Here is a 16978-nt window from a genome sequence, read left to right as displayed (position 1 = left end):
AACTTTTTTCCAGCAGTAGGTTTATGTCCTGCCAATACCAGACAACTTCTAAAGGAGCACTAGAGACAGAGGTGAATATTTTAAGAACTGGAGATACTTGGATTGAGAAAAGCCACAGAGATAATACCATGGACTGTCAGATGCTGTGTTTGCACATTTCTGGGACTGGCATCAGCTGACCAGAGAAATTAGTATCCAAGCCCTCATGCCAATTCATTTGGAATGAGATGGATGATATTTGTGGAGTTTCCAGGGTTAGATACAATTTAATACAATGCTGTCAAAGCTGGATCAATATGTTTCTGTGAAGCCAAGTTCCTCCTAGACAACATATCAGTGGTTTCTAGTTAACCACACTTCTCACAGTCACCTTTTTTTTTCCCCCAAGGTTACCACTGCCAACAGTTCTTCTCATGAAATTGAAAACTTCAGTTTAAGACAAACCATGCGAAAGAAGAGTAGTCAGGTTTGTTGTCAATATTACGTAATAACAGGTACACAACTGTTAATATGTAAACTGTGACACTAAATACACTTCTTTATCCACTAGTGGATAGATTCTTATCAATTAGACGTTCTACGTCCTCTGCAGCGTACAAAAAGGGCCTGGATTATCACCACCATTGGTGTTCAAGAGGAGGAGAAAGGACCATTCCCAAAATATGCTGGACAGGTACAAACAACCTTTTAGTAAAAGATCTTATTGAAACTCAGTAAGGTATTTGTCACCACTGATTGTACAATAAAATACCGAAGGAAGGAAAGGGCAAGAGTTGTGCATCAAACAGCAACTTTTTAAAGAACTGTTCAAAGTTGTCTTTCTTACACAGCGTTGGGCAGAACTGTGTGGTGTGCGGGGTATACCGCTCCTTTCTGTGGGGAGCTGCAGGCATACTTAGGGGGAAGAAGACTATAGAGTGGGAGCTGTAAGAGAGCCATTGCACAGAGCTGTGTACCTGCACATTGTGCACAGAGTAGCGATGCTGCAACCCAGAAAGCTGTTGAGGTGGCTGAGACCAGGCCTGCAGGCAAGGCCCCATCTGCAAAGAGAAGGTGGGCAGGAAGAGACTTGCTCTAAAGTTTTTTTACTTCTGTTCCGCCTTCTCTACTCACACTGCATTGTGCTACTTCTCTTTTCAAAAGCTGTTCAATAACAAATCATTTAATACATCAGTAAAATATTTAATCAGTGGACCTGGGGTAGATGAACCTCCAGAGGTTGGATTGTTTTCTATAGAAGATGATACAAATGGACATGTGTATGTGCATCGTAGCATCGACAGAGAAAAGACCCCAACTTTTAAGGTAACAAACTTTAAAAAATTACTTAGAACTGTTTCCAAATATTAATTGCTTTCTCATGGCTAAATGCTTCACAAGAATGAGACTCACCTAGAGGAATTTTAAGTGTGTATTTTTGTGACTGCCTTTTCTTGTTTTGAACCTCTAAATAAATGCTAAGATGATTGTCTCAGCAGAGACCAATAGGTAACTTCCGCATCACTATCGATGATAAATCTTTGTGGCATGTTCGGGCTTCCACAAATATCTGTACACTTCTTTTCTATTTTCTTTTTGGTATGACTTTTGATCATAATCTAAAAACCGAAATTCAAAGTATGTTACAGCTGTAGTGTCCAGAACACTGAGTTGTAAACCCAAACACTCCTAACCAATGGAATGGAAGAAAATAACCATGCATTAGAAAAAAATAGGTAATACTGGAGGAGCTGCAAAGCTGTATTACTGTAACTTTACGTAAGAGTAAGCATATGTTTCTCCTTAAAAAGCAGAAAAGTGTTCATAAGCAGTAAGTGTAATGAAGGAAATGTGATAAAAAGTGTATGAATGAAATATGTGAGTGTGGGTTTGTTTTCCTCTTGCAAAAAATCTTTGGTTGTGGTCTCCTTATGTTTATTCTGTGATGATTTCTGTTTGCGTCTCTGTGGACTAACTATACCCAATTGATAGTTACCATTACTTGTGGCTTTCTGTGCAGGGTCTTGCCTTCCATAATGAAAAGATAAATTTTGGAGAGCTTTCTATTCCCCCTCACGAGGCACATGGCTATTCCAGGACAGACACTCTGGGCTTGGTTTTAAAGCAGAAATAAGTGCAGCAAAGGAGAATTCAGCATTCAGAAATGAATTCCCTGCACATTCATGGTTATGGAGCCAAAACATCACAGAAATGCAGCTAGAGAAAACTGAATGGACTACTTAAATAAATACTTCACAGTTGGGAAGCACATGTGAAAGCATTCTTTTGTCTGGCCCCAAGGATATTTATGTATTTTATATTAGGCAGTCATTTTAAATAACCCAGATCCAGTTCCAGGTACTGATTTTTTTAGAAGTATTGTTTAATGCACAGGATGGCCATTATGAATCTATTACCTTCAAAAGGTGAAATAATGACTTAGTGATTCAACTCAAAGGCAAATATAACTGGTGCAGCTTCAAAATTAAGAGTGTTTTGTTCCATTGTGATTTCTAATTGCCATATTCGTTCCATTCTGATATCTTTGTTGCTACTCGTTTAGATACGTTTCAGAATTGTGTACAGAAAAACTGGTGAACCATTGGACAGCTCCTTGTTTTTCAATATAAGGGTTAGAGATATTAATGACAACGCACCTGAGTTTCCGAAGGACGAATATAGTATTACGATAAGAGAGAATCACAGTAAAGGTAAGTGCCATCCAAACAAGGGATACTATTGGTTTGTGTATGACTGCTCTCTTTTTAATTCCTTTGTCTTTTTCCTTTAGTACCAAATCTATTCCTCTGCCTAGGTTTTACTTAAATAATCATGGATTTAGGGACTATTTCCGGGGAAGGACCATGTCCTGCCTCTTGACTTCTTGTCTGATTAACCTCAGTGTACATTAGTATAATGTTGGAGACATTCTGGAAAAACTCATAAGGTACTTCTGCCTAACTACAAGCCAAGACTTTAGCAGACTGTCACGGTTTAACCCCACCTGCCAGCGAAGCCCCACACAGCCACCCGCTCACTCCCGACTGGTGGGATGGGGGAAAGAACTGGAACAGTAAAAGTGAGAAAAGACAGTCTAACAGGGAAAGCAAAAGCCGCGCACACAGGCAGAGCAAGCCAAGGAATCCCTTCCCTCCTCCCCACGGGCAGGCGGGTGCTCAGCCATCCCCAGGACAGCAGGGCTCCATCACGCCCAACGGGGACTGGGGAAGGCAAACGCCATCGCTCCCAACGTGCCCCCTTCCCCCTCCTCCCCCAGCTCCATGTGCTGAGCATGGCGCCGTGTGGTGTGGGACATCCCTGGGGTCAGCTGGGGTCACTGTCCCAGCCATGTCCCCTCCCAGCCCCTTGTGCCCCCCAGCCCCTCGCTGGTGGGCTGGTGGTGAGGGGCAGGAAAGGCCTTGGCTCTGGGTAAGCCCTGCTCAACAGGAACGAAACCATCCCTGGGTCATCAGCACTGTTTCCAGCACTAATCCAAAACACAGCCCCCTACAAGCTACTCTGAAGAAAATTAACACTTTCCCAGCCAAAACCAGCACACAGAATAATCTGAACTGCACATCTGGAACATGCACATGCACACTGCTTCACCGAAGGTGGTCAGACACACTGTTTTAGAAATACAAAGACTTAATCTGGGTGTGTAGACATGTGGGATGGTGCCAACCCCTCAGGAGCTGGCTGAGACCTGGCATAAATAACTAGTGAATGTTTTTGATAAAGTACATTCAGGAGTGTGATAACTCTGTTGTCTAACAGTACCTTAGGCAGATTTGCCACCCAGATGAGGTGGAGGCCAGAGTCTTTGCAGGGATAACCATGGCCACAGGAGAAGTTATAGGTTTTCTTAGGACTTTGTTCAGGAACCTGCAGACAGGCCTGAGAAACTGCATGTGAAGATTAAACACTTCTATTAATGTCTCAATTCTTCATACTAGATGAGCCAGTTTTCCAAGTTACTGCCTTGGATAAAGATGAAGACGGCACTGCGAATGCTCAGGTGTCCTATTCTCTAAGTATGCAAATCCCCCTTCGAGAAGGATTCACATTTCATATTGATCCTACCACAGGATCAATACTTCTGTCAGGATGCCTGGAGTATAAGGTGATGTACATGTGGCAGCTTCTTATAATTTAATGCATGGTACATGTTCAGTACACATTCACCAGGTACAAGGGGAGGGAGAGTCTCACATCCAGCTTTGTAGCTGTGACTGGCAAAATGCAGGAACTGCTTCTGAACTAAGTTTGGAACTTCCTTTTTCCTGTTTTTCAGACTGCCAACTCTTTCAAACTTCTGATTAAAGCCAGTGACCATGGCACTCCCCAGCTGTCATCGACTGCAACAGTGAATGTAGCTGTTGAAGATGCAAACAACCACCTCCCTGTATTTGCTAGTAATAATGTAAGGAAAACCATCATTACTTTACTGAGCCTTCCAGAATACAATTCAGTCCTTCAAACTGCTAAAAACACTCAGTGGTGGAAAGAGTAACTCTCAGACACTTGCAGAAACAGGCCAAAACATGAGCAAATAAGCTTTATGTGTTAGAAGAAATATCTTTTAAAAATAGGGACAGTAAGAGAATCATTGACTATTGAGAGTCACAAACTTTGTTAGTTTTCTGTGCAGAGCACTAGAAGGTTTTTGTCTCACTATTACTGTAAGGATGCTGACAGACTAGCTTATTCTAGCACCTAAGAAGCTCAGGTGCTGATTACAATCTACTCTTGAAAGATCCTAGTTTCGAGCGCCGAAGACCTCAGTGACCTTAAACCCGCTCACCTACAAACTCAGTACATATTAATGGCGCAGTCAGGTGTGGTAGCAATGCTTTTGCTGGCGTATTCTGTGAGAGTGCTTGTAGAGCAGTTGCTGTACAAACGGGAGCAGTTGAGCTTGCTGGCAAGAAGAGGGCTCTGAGGAGTTAAAGCTGTGAACCGGTAGACAGCTACACCTGAATTCAGATAAGAGCTATCCATTTTCAGGCTCTGGTCCCAGAAATACTTTTTTTTTTTTTTTTTTTTGTAACGTGCATGTTGACACATTGTTGTGGTTTAACCCCACCTGCCAGCGAAGCCCCACACAGCTGCTCCCTCCCTCCCCCTCCAGTGGGATGGGGGAAAGAATTGGAACAGTAAAAGCGAGAAAAGACAGTCTAACAGGGAAAGCAAAAGCCACACACACAAGCAAAGCAAACCAAGGAATCCCTTCCCTCCTCCCCACGGGCAGGCGGGTGCTCAGCCATCCCCAGGACAGCAGGGCTCCATCACGCCCAACGGGGACTGGGGAAGGCAAACGCCATCGCTCCCAACGTGCCCCCTTCCCCCTCCTCCCCCAGCTCCATGTGCTGAGCATGGCGCCGTGTGGTGTGGGACATCCCTGGGGTCAGCTGGGGTCACTGTCCCGGCCGTGTCCCCTCCCAGCCCCTTGTGCCCCCCCAGCCCCTCGCTGGTGGGGTGGGGTGAGGGGCAGGAAAGGCCTTGGCTCTGGGTGAGACCTGCTCAACAGGAACGAAACCATCCCTGGGTCAGCAGCACTGTTTCCAGCACTCACCCAAAACACAGCCCCCTACAAGCTACTCTGAAGAAACTTAACTACCCCAGCTAAAACCAGCACACACATCCAGAGCATAGAGTCATGTCACCCACTGGTCTGTGTAAATATTTGAAGTTGTGAACAGTAACAATAGGTGCTGTGTTACAACAGTGGGTACAGTCACATAGGGAAGTAAACAAATTTCCCAGTGTGTTCCTATGGCGGGTCTCCTACCTGCAGAATGGTGGTTAGAAGACCTGAGGGAATAAGGTTACATAATTTGCCAAAACAGGTTTGTACATGAAATCTGTGCTTCATCATCATTAACTCCAGCCTAGTAAAATTCTGAGCCGTTCACATTTGTGATTTGTTCCCTTTATCTGAGTACATATATTGTTCTTTACAGCATTTTTAAAAGTTGTGATGCAAGGACAGTATTGTTTACATATTAGCAGGCAAGAGTCTGAATTTTCAAATCTCAACCAGTGACCAACTTATATGAAAATAAACCACGAACAAATTACATTTTATTACCATCTCATTTTTAAAGACATATTTCTGCCTTAGGTGATTTAATTAGCATTTCTTAGCCTGTCTTTGGAGTGCTAGTTAGGTAAGCTGGTGGCTACATTGTGCCATCAAAAACTTAAACCGTTGTGCAGAAATTACCTAAAATCTCACACGTAATTGCTTTCTACAAGGTCAGGTATGTAACATCTGCGGACCAATTCTGGCCTAAGCCTAGATGCATCAATCTCTTCTACATGGCAGAAGACAATCCTGGATGAAAAGCCCTAGTGGCATTTATAGGCCTACTGCTATAGTCAGTATTAAGGGAGACGAGTAGTCTCCTGGTTTTAGATGACAATCAGGTTTAGGGACAAGTTCTTTATGAAGTCAGTGGGAGTGTGTTGGAGGGAAGTTAGTTCTGTGACTCCCATAGGGGTTCTCTGTCACTGAGCGGGGACACATAATGCACGGCAGACAACGACAGTGTGTGCGGGAAGTAGCTCCACATGGTCTGGTGGTGGAACTCCGGCTCAGAACTGGCTAACAAACTGCTTCTCTTGGAGAAAGAAATAGTTCTTATTTCTTTCCTTTCCCCTCCCAGTACCAGCTACAGGTTTCAGCAGGTCAAGAATATCCAGCTGTATTACGGCTCCAAGTGGCAGATAGAGACTCTCCCCACACTCCAGCTTGGAGAGCAAAATACAGAGTAACAAAAGGCAATGAGAAGGAACAGTTCACCATTGAGACGGATCCAGACACAAACGAAGGCATTTTGAGCATTATCAAGGTAATGAGCAGTAATAGATGAGCTACAGTGTGGCCATTCTGATTACAAGACTGACACCTTAGCATCGTAGCTGAGTTTGGTGAGCTCAGGTCACCTCTGAGTTCCAGGTATATAGAGGCGACCACCAAACCAATGGTCATTACTGCTAATCAGACTTTTGTCTGGGGTTTTCAGCCTCTCAACTATGAAGATGCCTCTGAGATGAGACTTGTCATTTCTGTAGCAAATGAAGAACCTTTCTTCATTTGTAAAAATGGCATTGTGATGATCTCAAGCCTAGAATCCATGAATACAACTGTTAACATCAACGTCTTACAGTCAAAACGTGCTCCTAGATTTCATCCTCCCATACTTACTGTCCAAAAAGAAGATTCAATGAAGCCTGGGAGAGTGTTTAGAAGGTATCCTGCCACATATCCAGGTGATGTGCCAAATAAGATAAAGTAAGTGGAGATGTTTCTAACTCTCAAAAGAAATAGCCTAGGAATATAAAGAGGTTTTCAGGTTTAATTTGATATATGTATATATATGAATATACATACACACATTTATTTACAGTTGTATGAACATATACATTAGTGGTGCAGGTTTACTACTGATGATACTGCAGGCCCAGATAGCTGGTTCTATAAGATACAATTTAAAGGTGCAGTCAGTCCTTGGTTGCTCAATGTTTCTGTTGTTTCCAAAATAGTTTTGCCTAAAACCACATTGCATTATTTATATTTCAATTTTGATGACAAAATTTTGCTGTCATAGAAAGGACTAAGGCATGCTTGGCTGTAAGAACAGTATTCTGATGTGGAAATCAGATACTTTCTTAGCCCCTAGGAACAGTTTAGATGGTCCCGTACAAGGTATGGGAAATTGCATGGGAAACTGTTGGCTGTATTGCAACACACAGCTTGTCATGGAGTTAACAGAAGTAAGCATCACTAACAAGTATAAATACCTACTGAGCTCAAAAGGACAAAGAACAATGCAGTAGGAATTTTCTGTTCTTCAAAATCTATTTAAGATTGTAACCTGTAACTTTTTAAGGTATGAACTAGCCCATGACCCAGAGGGTTGGCTGAGCGTGGATGAGAATTCTGGAATACTTACTGTGGCAAAAGAATTTGACCAAGAATCCCTTTATGTGAACAACAGCGTGTACACCGTTATCGTACACGCTATTGATCATGGTAAGCAGCCAGTCAGAAAATATTCAAGCAGTATTTGGACTGTTTGAGATGAGGTGTATGTTAGATATAAAATGATAGCAAGACTAAGGATCTAAGTGGGGAATGGTAATGCAGAACACCCTAATGTTTAAAACTTGTGTTATGTGTGACTAGTAGGATAAACCAGGCAGAGATCCTGCCAATGGACTGACTTTTGTTGATACTCAATTGTGAGTGTTTTTCTGTTTCTTTTGCTCCTATCTAGGTATTCCACCACAGACTGGTACTGGCACCATCCTGCTTTACTTGTCTGACATTAATGATCATATGCCAACATTAGCGGCTCCTTCTTTAGATGTGTGTGACAAAAATGAAGGGACGCCTCTCACTATAAAAGCTAAGTCTGCTCCAGTCCATTCACAGTCTGGGCCATTCACCTTTGAGCTGGCTGAGGACTCTGAAGATGTGAAGCATGACTGGAAGTTAGGAGGAAACTTTGGTGAGTTCTTCCTTTCATGTCCTTAATGAGAAGTTCTTTGTCAGGTATGTGCCCTCTAGTTATTTCACTGTCTCTTTCCTCTATGGCTTGTTACTGATCAGTCTCACTGAGACTGAAAGGACATGGATGAACAGCTTTCAAAATATAAAGTTACTGCAATTTGAAAAAAAGTTACACTGTTCTTCATCTCTGTTGAGGACAGGACCAGAAGCAATGTGCTCAAATTGCAGACAGGGGGATAAGACAGCTGAGGAACGACTTCTGCATTTGATTAACTACCTAATGAATTCTAGAGGTTGTCAGTGCAGCTATGCCAGAATGCAGCAAGACTGGGACAGCTCTCTTTGCCCAGAAGGCTCAGCAAGGTGGTAAAGTGGGATGTCACTTTGTCCTATTTACGATGGTGCATTAAGGCTGGAAAAAGTATTTTAAATCGGGGTGCAAATGAGTTTCCCTTTGATTATCAACAGAATGGACTGTAGAATATCAGGCTTCTTTCTATTAGTCTTGAAATAATTTGCTTGTCTTCTTTTTAGGGGAGTCAGTTGAACTTTTAATGTTAAGAAGCCTCCCGCAAGGTAGCTACTTGGTGCCCATCATTATTCAGGACAGGCAGGGATTTTCTACAAGGCGGAATCAGCATGTTAGGCTTTGCTTTTGCCCAGATGGACATACATGTAAAGATTCACCAGTTCCACAAGCATTAGTGAGACTTGGAGGTGGTGCCATTGCAATAATACTGACGACTATCTTTTTACTACTGGGTAAGTAACCTCCTAACGTACGCGTGCAAGTTATCTGTCATCTGCCCATTGGATCTCATTGCAATTACAGCTCATGAATGTGTGCTAAAATCTACCAGCCTTAACAGGAAAGGCTGTTTGCCTTAATGTGTTAGAGTGTAGTCAAGGTGCAAGCAGTTAATGTTTGCACTCTTCATGGTGCTTCCATCCATGTGTCCTGGTCCATGACACATTCTCTCTTCAAATTTTAGGAAGACCTTAGTTTTCAAACACAAGACATCATTGCCATTTCCATCTAATAACCAAAGAGATCTCTTTTGATAGCCAAAAAGCCTATCAAATTAGTAGGCATTATGATACAATATGTAATACAGAGGAAGGTGGTTTCCAAGACTGACAACACAGTAAAAGACACTAGAAAGATCAGTGAAACTTATCTGCAGTCATGGTTAGGATTTGGAAATGTGGGGACTGTGCTTTACAGAGAAGTGAAAAAGGGAAGATAACATAGAGGCATGGAATACTGTTGTATGAATGACAGTAAATATAAGTATGAAACCTAGGAAAGAAGAAAATATCTAAACTGAAAAAACCAGAAATGTTAACAGGTAGAATTTTTCAGCTTGTTACTTGAGAAAATCATCATTATACTGTGGATAAAAGATGACTTTGGAAAGCTGAACTCTAGTACAACAAAGTAAATATTCTTGTTTGCATTGAATAAAATTGCACATTTGACTGTTTTGGCATTAACCATGTGCTGGCTAACTGGAAGTAATGAATTTCTCCCATAGGGTTACACTACTCAGTAATTGCTTGTTATAGAGCTGCTCCCTTTGTAACAGCTCATGTTGGTTACTGCAGAAGAGATGAACTACTGATTCTTTATCTGAAGTAAAAATGAATAGGTTATCTGACCACTATTTGTCTGTTTACCTGCGAGTGATCTAGTATGTCTGCCTGCTCAACGCAGTGCTTTGTGGAGACAACAGCTTTGCTTTCTAAAGCAGGCTAACCACTGCAGGCCAAGCATTACATCTGCACAGCTACATTGCTGGAGGTTTCCGAGCTAGGTCATTTGAAACTGGGCTGGGTACCTCACCAACCCGCTGTATTGAGCCATACAGATCTATTCGCGATGCCCATTTCACCATTTGCTTTCTTGTTCCTACAGTTGCCAGTATTTTGCTTTGCTGGTTTTACATGCCACGATCTAAAAGCAAAGCCATTGTCCTACCTGAAGAAGGTGAACAGACTTTAATCGAGTATAATGAAGAGAGCAGAACATCTATATCTCAAGTAGGTGCAAAAGCATATATTCACATTACCCCACCAGAGTTGTGTGGCTGGATGTGGTACCAGTCACCTCTTTTATCATGTTTACTCTGGTTTTGGTACTGAGCAAAATAAAACTTTTTGCCACTAAGCATATCTGGGGAGTGGTGCTCTGCGTGGACGGGATAATGTTACTATTATCACCCCTACCATTTTTCAGTATCAGCAGAACCTTCCCAGGTGCCTCATCCCACTGATGAATCCAACAGGTGAGGAGGCGCATCATCTCTTGTCACACTGCACACACTAGTGTTTTCAAGAAGGAAGTAAATGAAAGTGAAATAGTCTGAAAAAGTATGATCCTTCACAGGCCAGTTCAGTTTCTTATTAATACCATCCCGGTCCCTGTATGCAGGCTAAGCTGGATATTACAGATCATGCTGCTCTACCACCTGTGTCTGAGGAGGCTGGAAAAGAAGTGATTGCTGAGGTAACTGCCTGTTTCCTTACATAAATGCCCTTTTTATACCACAGAAACTGGTAACCCCAAGAATGAGGTTTGGTATCAATAATAGTGGGAAGAATAACACAATATATTTCGAAGAATAACACAATGTAGTTCAGTTAGAAAATAAGTGTCACTTGTTGGAGATTCCACTGGTATTTAAAATACTGTTGACAACTTATTTTTCCTAATAGCTTTCATTCTGAGACTGTCACTTCTCTTCATTAGTTAGTGTTCTAAATATTTGGAAGTGTAACTTCTAAAATTCTTATCACACTACCTGAATTGGTATGCACAAAATTTTATTTAGTTCTTGGCATCAGTGAAATGGAACCATCATTCTTCAGATATCTATCAAAAATATGCTGGTCAACATCTACTTAACATACTGTAAAAGTGTGGACAGGATTTATGGGAATTTTTATGACTATTAGATGTAATTCTGGGGTTTCAAAGGCTTTTGAGTTTTTTCTGTGGATTTTTGTACTGTATTCTCTAACAGATGCCTCTTTTTACTGTGAAGAATGCCTGAAGGAAATTCTGGTCTAGATCAGTAGGTGACTGCCATGTGTTCTGTTCATAAGTATGTAGTGATCACCAAGAGACCCTAAGAACAATCTCTGTCTTAAAGCAGGCAAAGAAAATGTCAAATAGTCTTAAGACCATAGTTAGGAGCTAGGATTACCTGTGTGAGTAGACATTATAAAGTTCTGAGGTCATGTTTGGTGCCATTAATGAAAAGGAGTCCAATAAATTTAGAGGAAGAAACATATTTAATTACTGGAGATTATGAACAATCCCTACGCTTGGTGACTCCATGTACATGTGGAGAATGTGCTCATATGGAGAAACAGTCCCTAAACAGAAAAAGCTGCAGTTTAACTGGAGAAGGCAGCGCAAGAGAAATGGATGTAACAGAGAGAAAGATAATTTGATTTATTTGTATCTGGAAGAAGTGTTAGTACATGACTTAATGCTGATCAAACCTGAGATACTATGTCTGTCTTCCAGGATGGCCTGTACACTAGTTATGAGGCATTCCGAGTAAGACAACTTGATTGCATCATACAGACAGTGGACAAAATACTGCGTCAGGTAAGAAATGAACGCTGAATCTCTCCTTTGTCAAGTTAGCTTGTAAGAACAACAAAAAAGGCTTGCAAACTGGAAAGCTGTAATGGTTTCAACTACCAACTACTCTCTCAGCCCACATCTCAGAAGCATTACAGTCAAAAGCAAGGGATATATTTGATGGGGAAACATTCAAGACCCGTCCTTGTTGAAAATGCCTTGTCACTTAGACTTCTTGCTGCCTCTGGCTGGTCGCCCAGCAGTTACTGTAAGGCTGGGGTCTGTCACCTGTAACAAATTCTTCAAGACAGGGAAGCGGGGCTAAAATGCTTTCTGTTGCTGTGCAGGGTTAAAGTTTAGTTGCCTGCTCTTTCACATCTGTCCTGTCAGGGAAATCCTAGTTCCTCTTGCCACGTCCTGTCTGGCCACTGCATGTTCACGGCCTGTCCTCCATACCTCCTTGGGCCAAACTGCACGCCTCCACGTAGTCAGGTTTACTTGATAGCTGTCTGGTCCAGGGCAGTTCAAATGCTCTTTTCTATCTCATTTGTACTCTAAGAGAAGTTCAGGCGCTGGTGCTTACGCAGCTGAGTTTCAGTAAAACTTTTCCTTATCAGAGAAAGACTCATACTTTTTACTGTAACCTGCTGGCTTACCTTCCTAATTTGCATACCATAAATTCCTTCAAATCCAAAAGGGCAGTAGGAGCTTCCATGATGATTTTCATTGTTTCTTCCCTTCTTCAGAAACTGTATTACCAATACACACTGGAAGATGACAGGGCCATCTATGAACCTTTCAGATATGCTGAGGAAGGAGAACTAGAGCAAAATGACTGCTTCTACTCTGTCCCCATGGGCAATGAGGAGTTGCCTGTTGATTTTTTGAATACTCTGGGACCAAAGTTTTCTGCTCTGGAAGAAATCTGTCAGGAGCGATTTCCATCATTCAATTAATTTCAAAAGTCTGTGCCTACTTTATAGTGTTGCAAAGGCTTCTGGCAGAAGCAGTGAAAAATTCTGAAATAAAGAACCATCTGTGCTAGAAAGCGTTGCAGTATGTTTGCGCCATGAGTACCTGGCCTTTTATTCTTCCTGCCTACACTGTTCGCAGGCCTGCGGCCAAGAACGTGACATGTCTGGAAGGTCCACTCACGTGAGATGATGGAGTGATTTTGGCATATTCTTTGCAGATTTACACAAATAGAAGATCTGATGTTAAGGCTCCTCGATTCAGTATGCAAAGGAAAAAAACCAGATCTACTAGGCTAGAAATTCCATTCAAAGTTCCATACGGACACAAGCCGGTTTTGAACAGAGAAGGCAATTCCCAGCTAAGGCCAGTGACACAGTCCTTTTGCCAGTAAGCAGTCTCTTTAAATCCAAGATTAACTTTAGTACAGTGCCATGCAGATACGACTTGATGATCAGATCTTTTATTTCTATATGACGCTGAGACACCAAAGAGAAAGTGCACTTCTGCTCTTAGTGTGACTGTAACCGCATAATGACCTGAGAGGTCGGCACCACCTTTGCCTTTTACCTTAAAACAGGCACTTATTTAGTGCTTGCATGATTATGCTGGCATCTGGTGGCTGTTAGTATTATTACGCTAAGAAGTTGTTGGCAGGACAAGGTATGGTTATTCCTTCCATTCAGATAACTACCTTCTCTAAATTAGCCACAGGTGACTATGATGAAGAAATTCATGGGTTTCCTCAAGCACCATTGATAAAACAGATGACACGATAAGGAAAGGATGGTATCAGGTTTCCTATATAGAAACCACAGATCTGTTACTTCTAAATTTTGTGATTTGTGCATGTCTGAATGTGTGCAATGACCTATGCTCAGTTATAGCATGAAGGCTGCTGTGTAACAGTACATGACTGCGGGAAGAATAGCTCAGAAGACAGTATTCTGCCCTTAGGTGAGTTATACAGGCAGTAAGAGATGGAATTAGTCACAAATCTTCTCTTCTGTTACAATTCTGTGCTAAAAGAAAAACGCTTTGCCTAAGGCAAGCACTAAGTCTGGTACCTAAGGCACTGTTCTTCTGTTTCAAAGTTTACTTAAACAATAAATTAGGCTTTTGCTCAGATGTTATTAACTAATAACTCAAGGCTGGAAACTTCAGTCAAGTGTGATAAAAGAATTAGGTTGAGTGGCAGGCAGCAATGCCAGCAGCAGGTTCTGTTTACACAATAAATCACTACGCTGATAAACTGCCCTTAACTTCTAATTCCAGATGGAAAACTTCAAATCAGGTCAGTGATTTAGCAGCACTGCTAATAACCACAAAGGCTTTTTTATTGCAAATTATAACCATATTGGTAAGATTAGAATTGTGCCGTGTTTTTTTATTTCTTCTGAAAATTATGCAAGATTAAAAAGAAGAATGAAAGCGTTCTGCGTGTTCATTGTTCATGTAAACTTGCGTTGGGTCTATAGCACACCACGTGTACAAACACCGAAACATTAGATGTGATCAGACGCACAGTTGCTAATGCCAGAAAAAATTGTCCCTTGCACGGAAAAAAAGAACTGTTTCAATGAAAAGCTATGATATAGCAACTGAGAACGTTCCCTGGAGGTTCTTCAAATATATACAATGTGCCCATACAGGTAGCAATATTCATTATTTCAGTGTTTTCGAGGATTAAGAGGACTTATACACACTAAGGTAATGCTGCTTGCCAGCACCACTGTGAGGTAAAGCTGTAGTGTTTACAGTTTGAAGAGCAGAAATTAAGGCTGAAGGAGTTCCTTGGTTGACCACAGTCACGCAGAGCTTGCAGCAAACTAAGGAATGCGCTTAACCATTGTGCTCCGTGAATATCTTGCCTTTCACCAATAACGTTGACCTTTGAAGAGCTTTTTATGCCATTCCTTTTGACCAGACTTGAGAAATACATACTCTGCTATGGTCATATCGAAGCAGTACAAAATCTTTAGTATACACAGTCTTGGGGCAGAGAGTGATGGAAGTAACCAATAATTAAAACCTTAATTTTACCAATAAGGGGCTGATGCACAGAAATCTAAGTCAGCTCCCACAGTCAAAAAGAGACTTGAAGAATGCATCTAGATTTTCAGCAACCCAAAATTTTGGCGCCGTTATCACTGAAGTATCATTATATTCATAATTCCTGTCAAGCCCCACCATTTATGCAATTACCCGGACAAAAAATATTTCTTCTTTTTCTCATTATGGATTTGCAATCACAGATTTGGTGATGTGACACTTGAATGCCTGTTAATGATCACATTGTTTGCTGATCTTTTTATGTAACTATGGGAGCCGTATATACCATGTAAATGCACAATGAGGTGTTCGGTTTGTTTGAATGATTGTTCTCGTATTTTAAATATCACTATGTGCCTTTTAATAGGAATGAGTACTTTTATGTAGGAATGACAAAGCATGCTACGAACACCTAAATAACCACTCAAACTGCTGAAAACTGTTATGATCCCTGCTGCCAAAATATGGACAGGTGATCTGCCATGCATCAACTGGGGGTGCCTGGGCAACAGCAAAACGCAACAGAGGGTCTGGAAAGCCAAGCATTCAGGTCTGTGTCTCAGCTCCACATGACAATTACTTCTTTCTCCATCTATGCATAAGGTTTGAGTCAACATTTCTTCTCAAATGGGATTGAAGGAAACCTAAATTAGTTTATTAATCTCCCATTGTCTTACAAACCAGAAACATCTGCTTGAGACACAAGTAACTTTTCAGTGGATTTTGGCTGTAGTGAGGCTCAGGCTGATCAGGTATGCCTTCACTATGACATTACTACAATCAAAAAGGTTTATTTGGAGGCTGTCATGAGACACAGTGATTAATAAGTAGTGAAAATGAGGCATAAATCAGAGAATTTCTCATCTACATCACACATTTCCATCAATCACACTTTTAAAGACTCTATCGTAGGAAGCTAGCCAGTAAAGGGCTCTTAATGGTGTGAGGCTGAGGTCTACCTCAGAAGACAGGTGAAAAGGTAAGTGTTTGGAGGCAGCACGCTTACTTGTGCAATGCAACACACTGGTTGTTATGATGATATCCCAACCAAGCTTTGGGCCCCAAAACTGCTGTTACCCTGTCTCTGCGGAGGGTGACAGCAAACCAACAGGCTCCCAGTCACTGAGGGAGCTTTCAAATGTTCACGTGAAGGCTGGTGCGAGCTCTTTGCCTGACATACGTACCCCTTCTTGCCAGTGCCTCACAGCAAATCTGAGCTGAGGGACAGGACCTTCAGTCAGGGCAACCTGCCATATTTCTTCCCAAGGCCCCTCTGGTTGAGCCTCATGCCCCAAGGCAGGCAGCCAGCATGTGCATTGCCCACAGAACCGCACAGAAACAGCCGTTGCTCAGGGGACAACGCTGGGGCTGGTGTCTGAGGAGTGCTGTCTGTGCAAACACCGGAGTATATTATCGATGGCCTCAGCTTACGCTTTGCTTCTACATAATGGCAGAGGGAGTGTGTGAAGCTTCTGGTCTGTTCAGGGTCTGCTTTAAACTAAGTACCTTCATGGCTTGCTGTTTTGTAAATGCTAGTGATGGGCTATAGTGTTTCAATTACCTGTTCACAGCGAGAGGTCTAATCGTGATGCCTGTGAATCCCCATTACTTCTGGCCCCTGCTGTGCCCGAGTCAGTGGGAGTCCCAGCAGCACAAATGTTTATCTCCACACAGTCTTCATCTCTGTCTTTGTTTTCCCTCATTTATAAAAATCTTACTTAAAAGTAAATGACACACAATCAGTAAAAGGGAAATTAATCACACTGGAACCAACCTTCTGACACTGAGTTTTAAAGGAAACAAGGGAGACTGATCATAGGATGGTCCTACAGCGACTGGATGTCAGCACGGTAGCAATAAAATCT

The 16978-nt window shown here is 41.9% G+C and overlaps 1 protein-coding gene across 1 annotated transcript; it reads left to right on the top strand.

Annotated features, from left to right (window-relative positions):
• Positions 1-394: 394 nt before the first annotated feature.
• CDH26 (cadherin 26) lies at positions 395-14495 on the top strand. Its single transcript, XM_075108565.1, has 15 exons — positions 395-466; positions 551-673; positions 1144-1305; positions 2543-2690; positions 3936-4102; positions 4274-4402; positions 6648-6833; positions 7008-7276; positions 7875-8017; positions 8262-8495; positions 9032-9259; positions 10413-10537; positions 10929-11003; positions 12030-12113; positions 12836-14495. Exons 1-15 carry the CDS (start codon positions 446-448, stop codon positions 13043-13045), a joined length of 2304 nt encoding a protein of 767 aa, XP_074964666.1. The 5' UTR covers positions 395-445; the 3' UTR covers positions 13046-14495.
• Positions 14496-16978: the final 2483 nt, after the last annotated feature.

Source organism: Phalacrocorax aristotelis, chromosome 13 (genome assembly GCF_949628215.1).
Source record: "Phalacrocorax aristotelis chromosome 13, bGulAri2.1, whole genome shotgun sequence".
NCBI lineage: Eukaryota > Metazoa > Chordata > Aves > Suliformes > Phalacrocoracidae > Phalacrocorax > Phalacrocorax aristotelis.
This window is presented reverse-complemented; position numbering and strand designations above follow the sequence as displayed.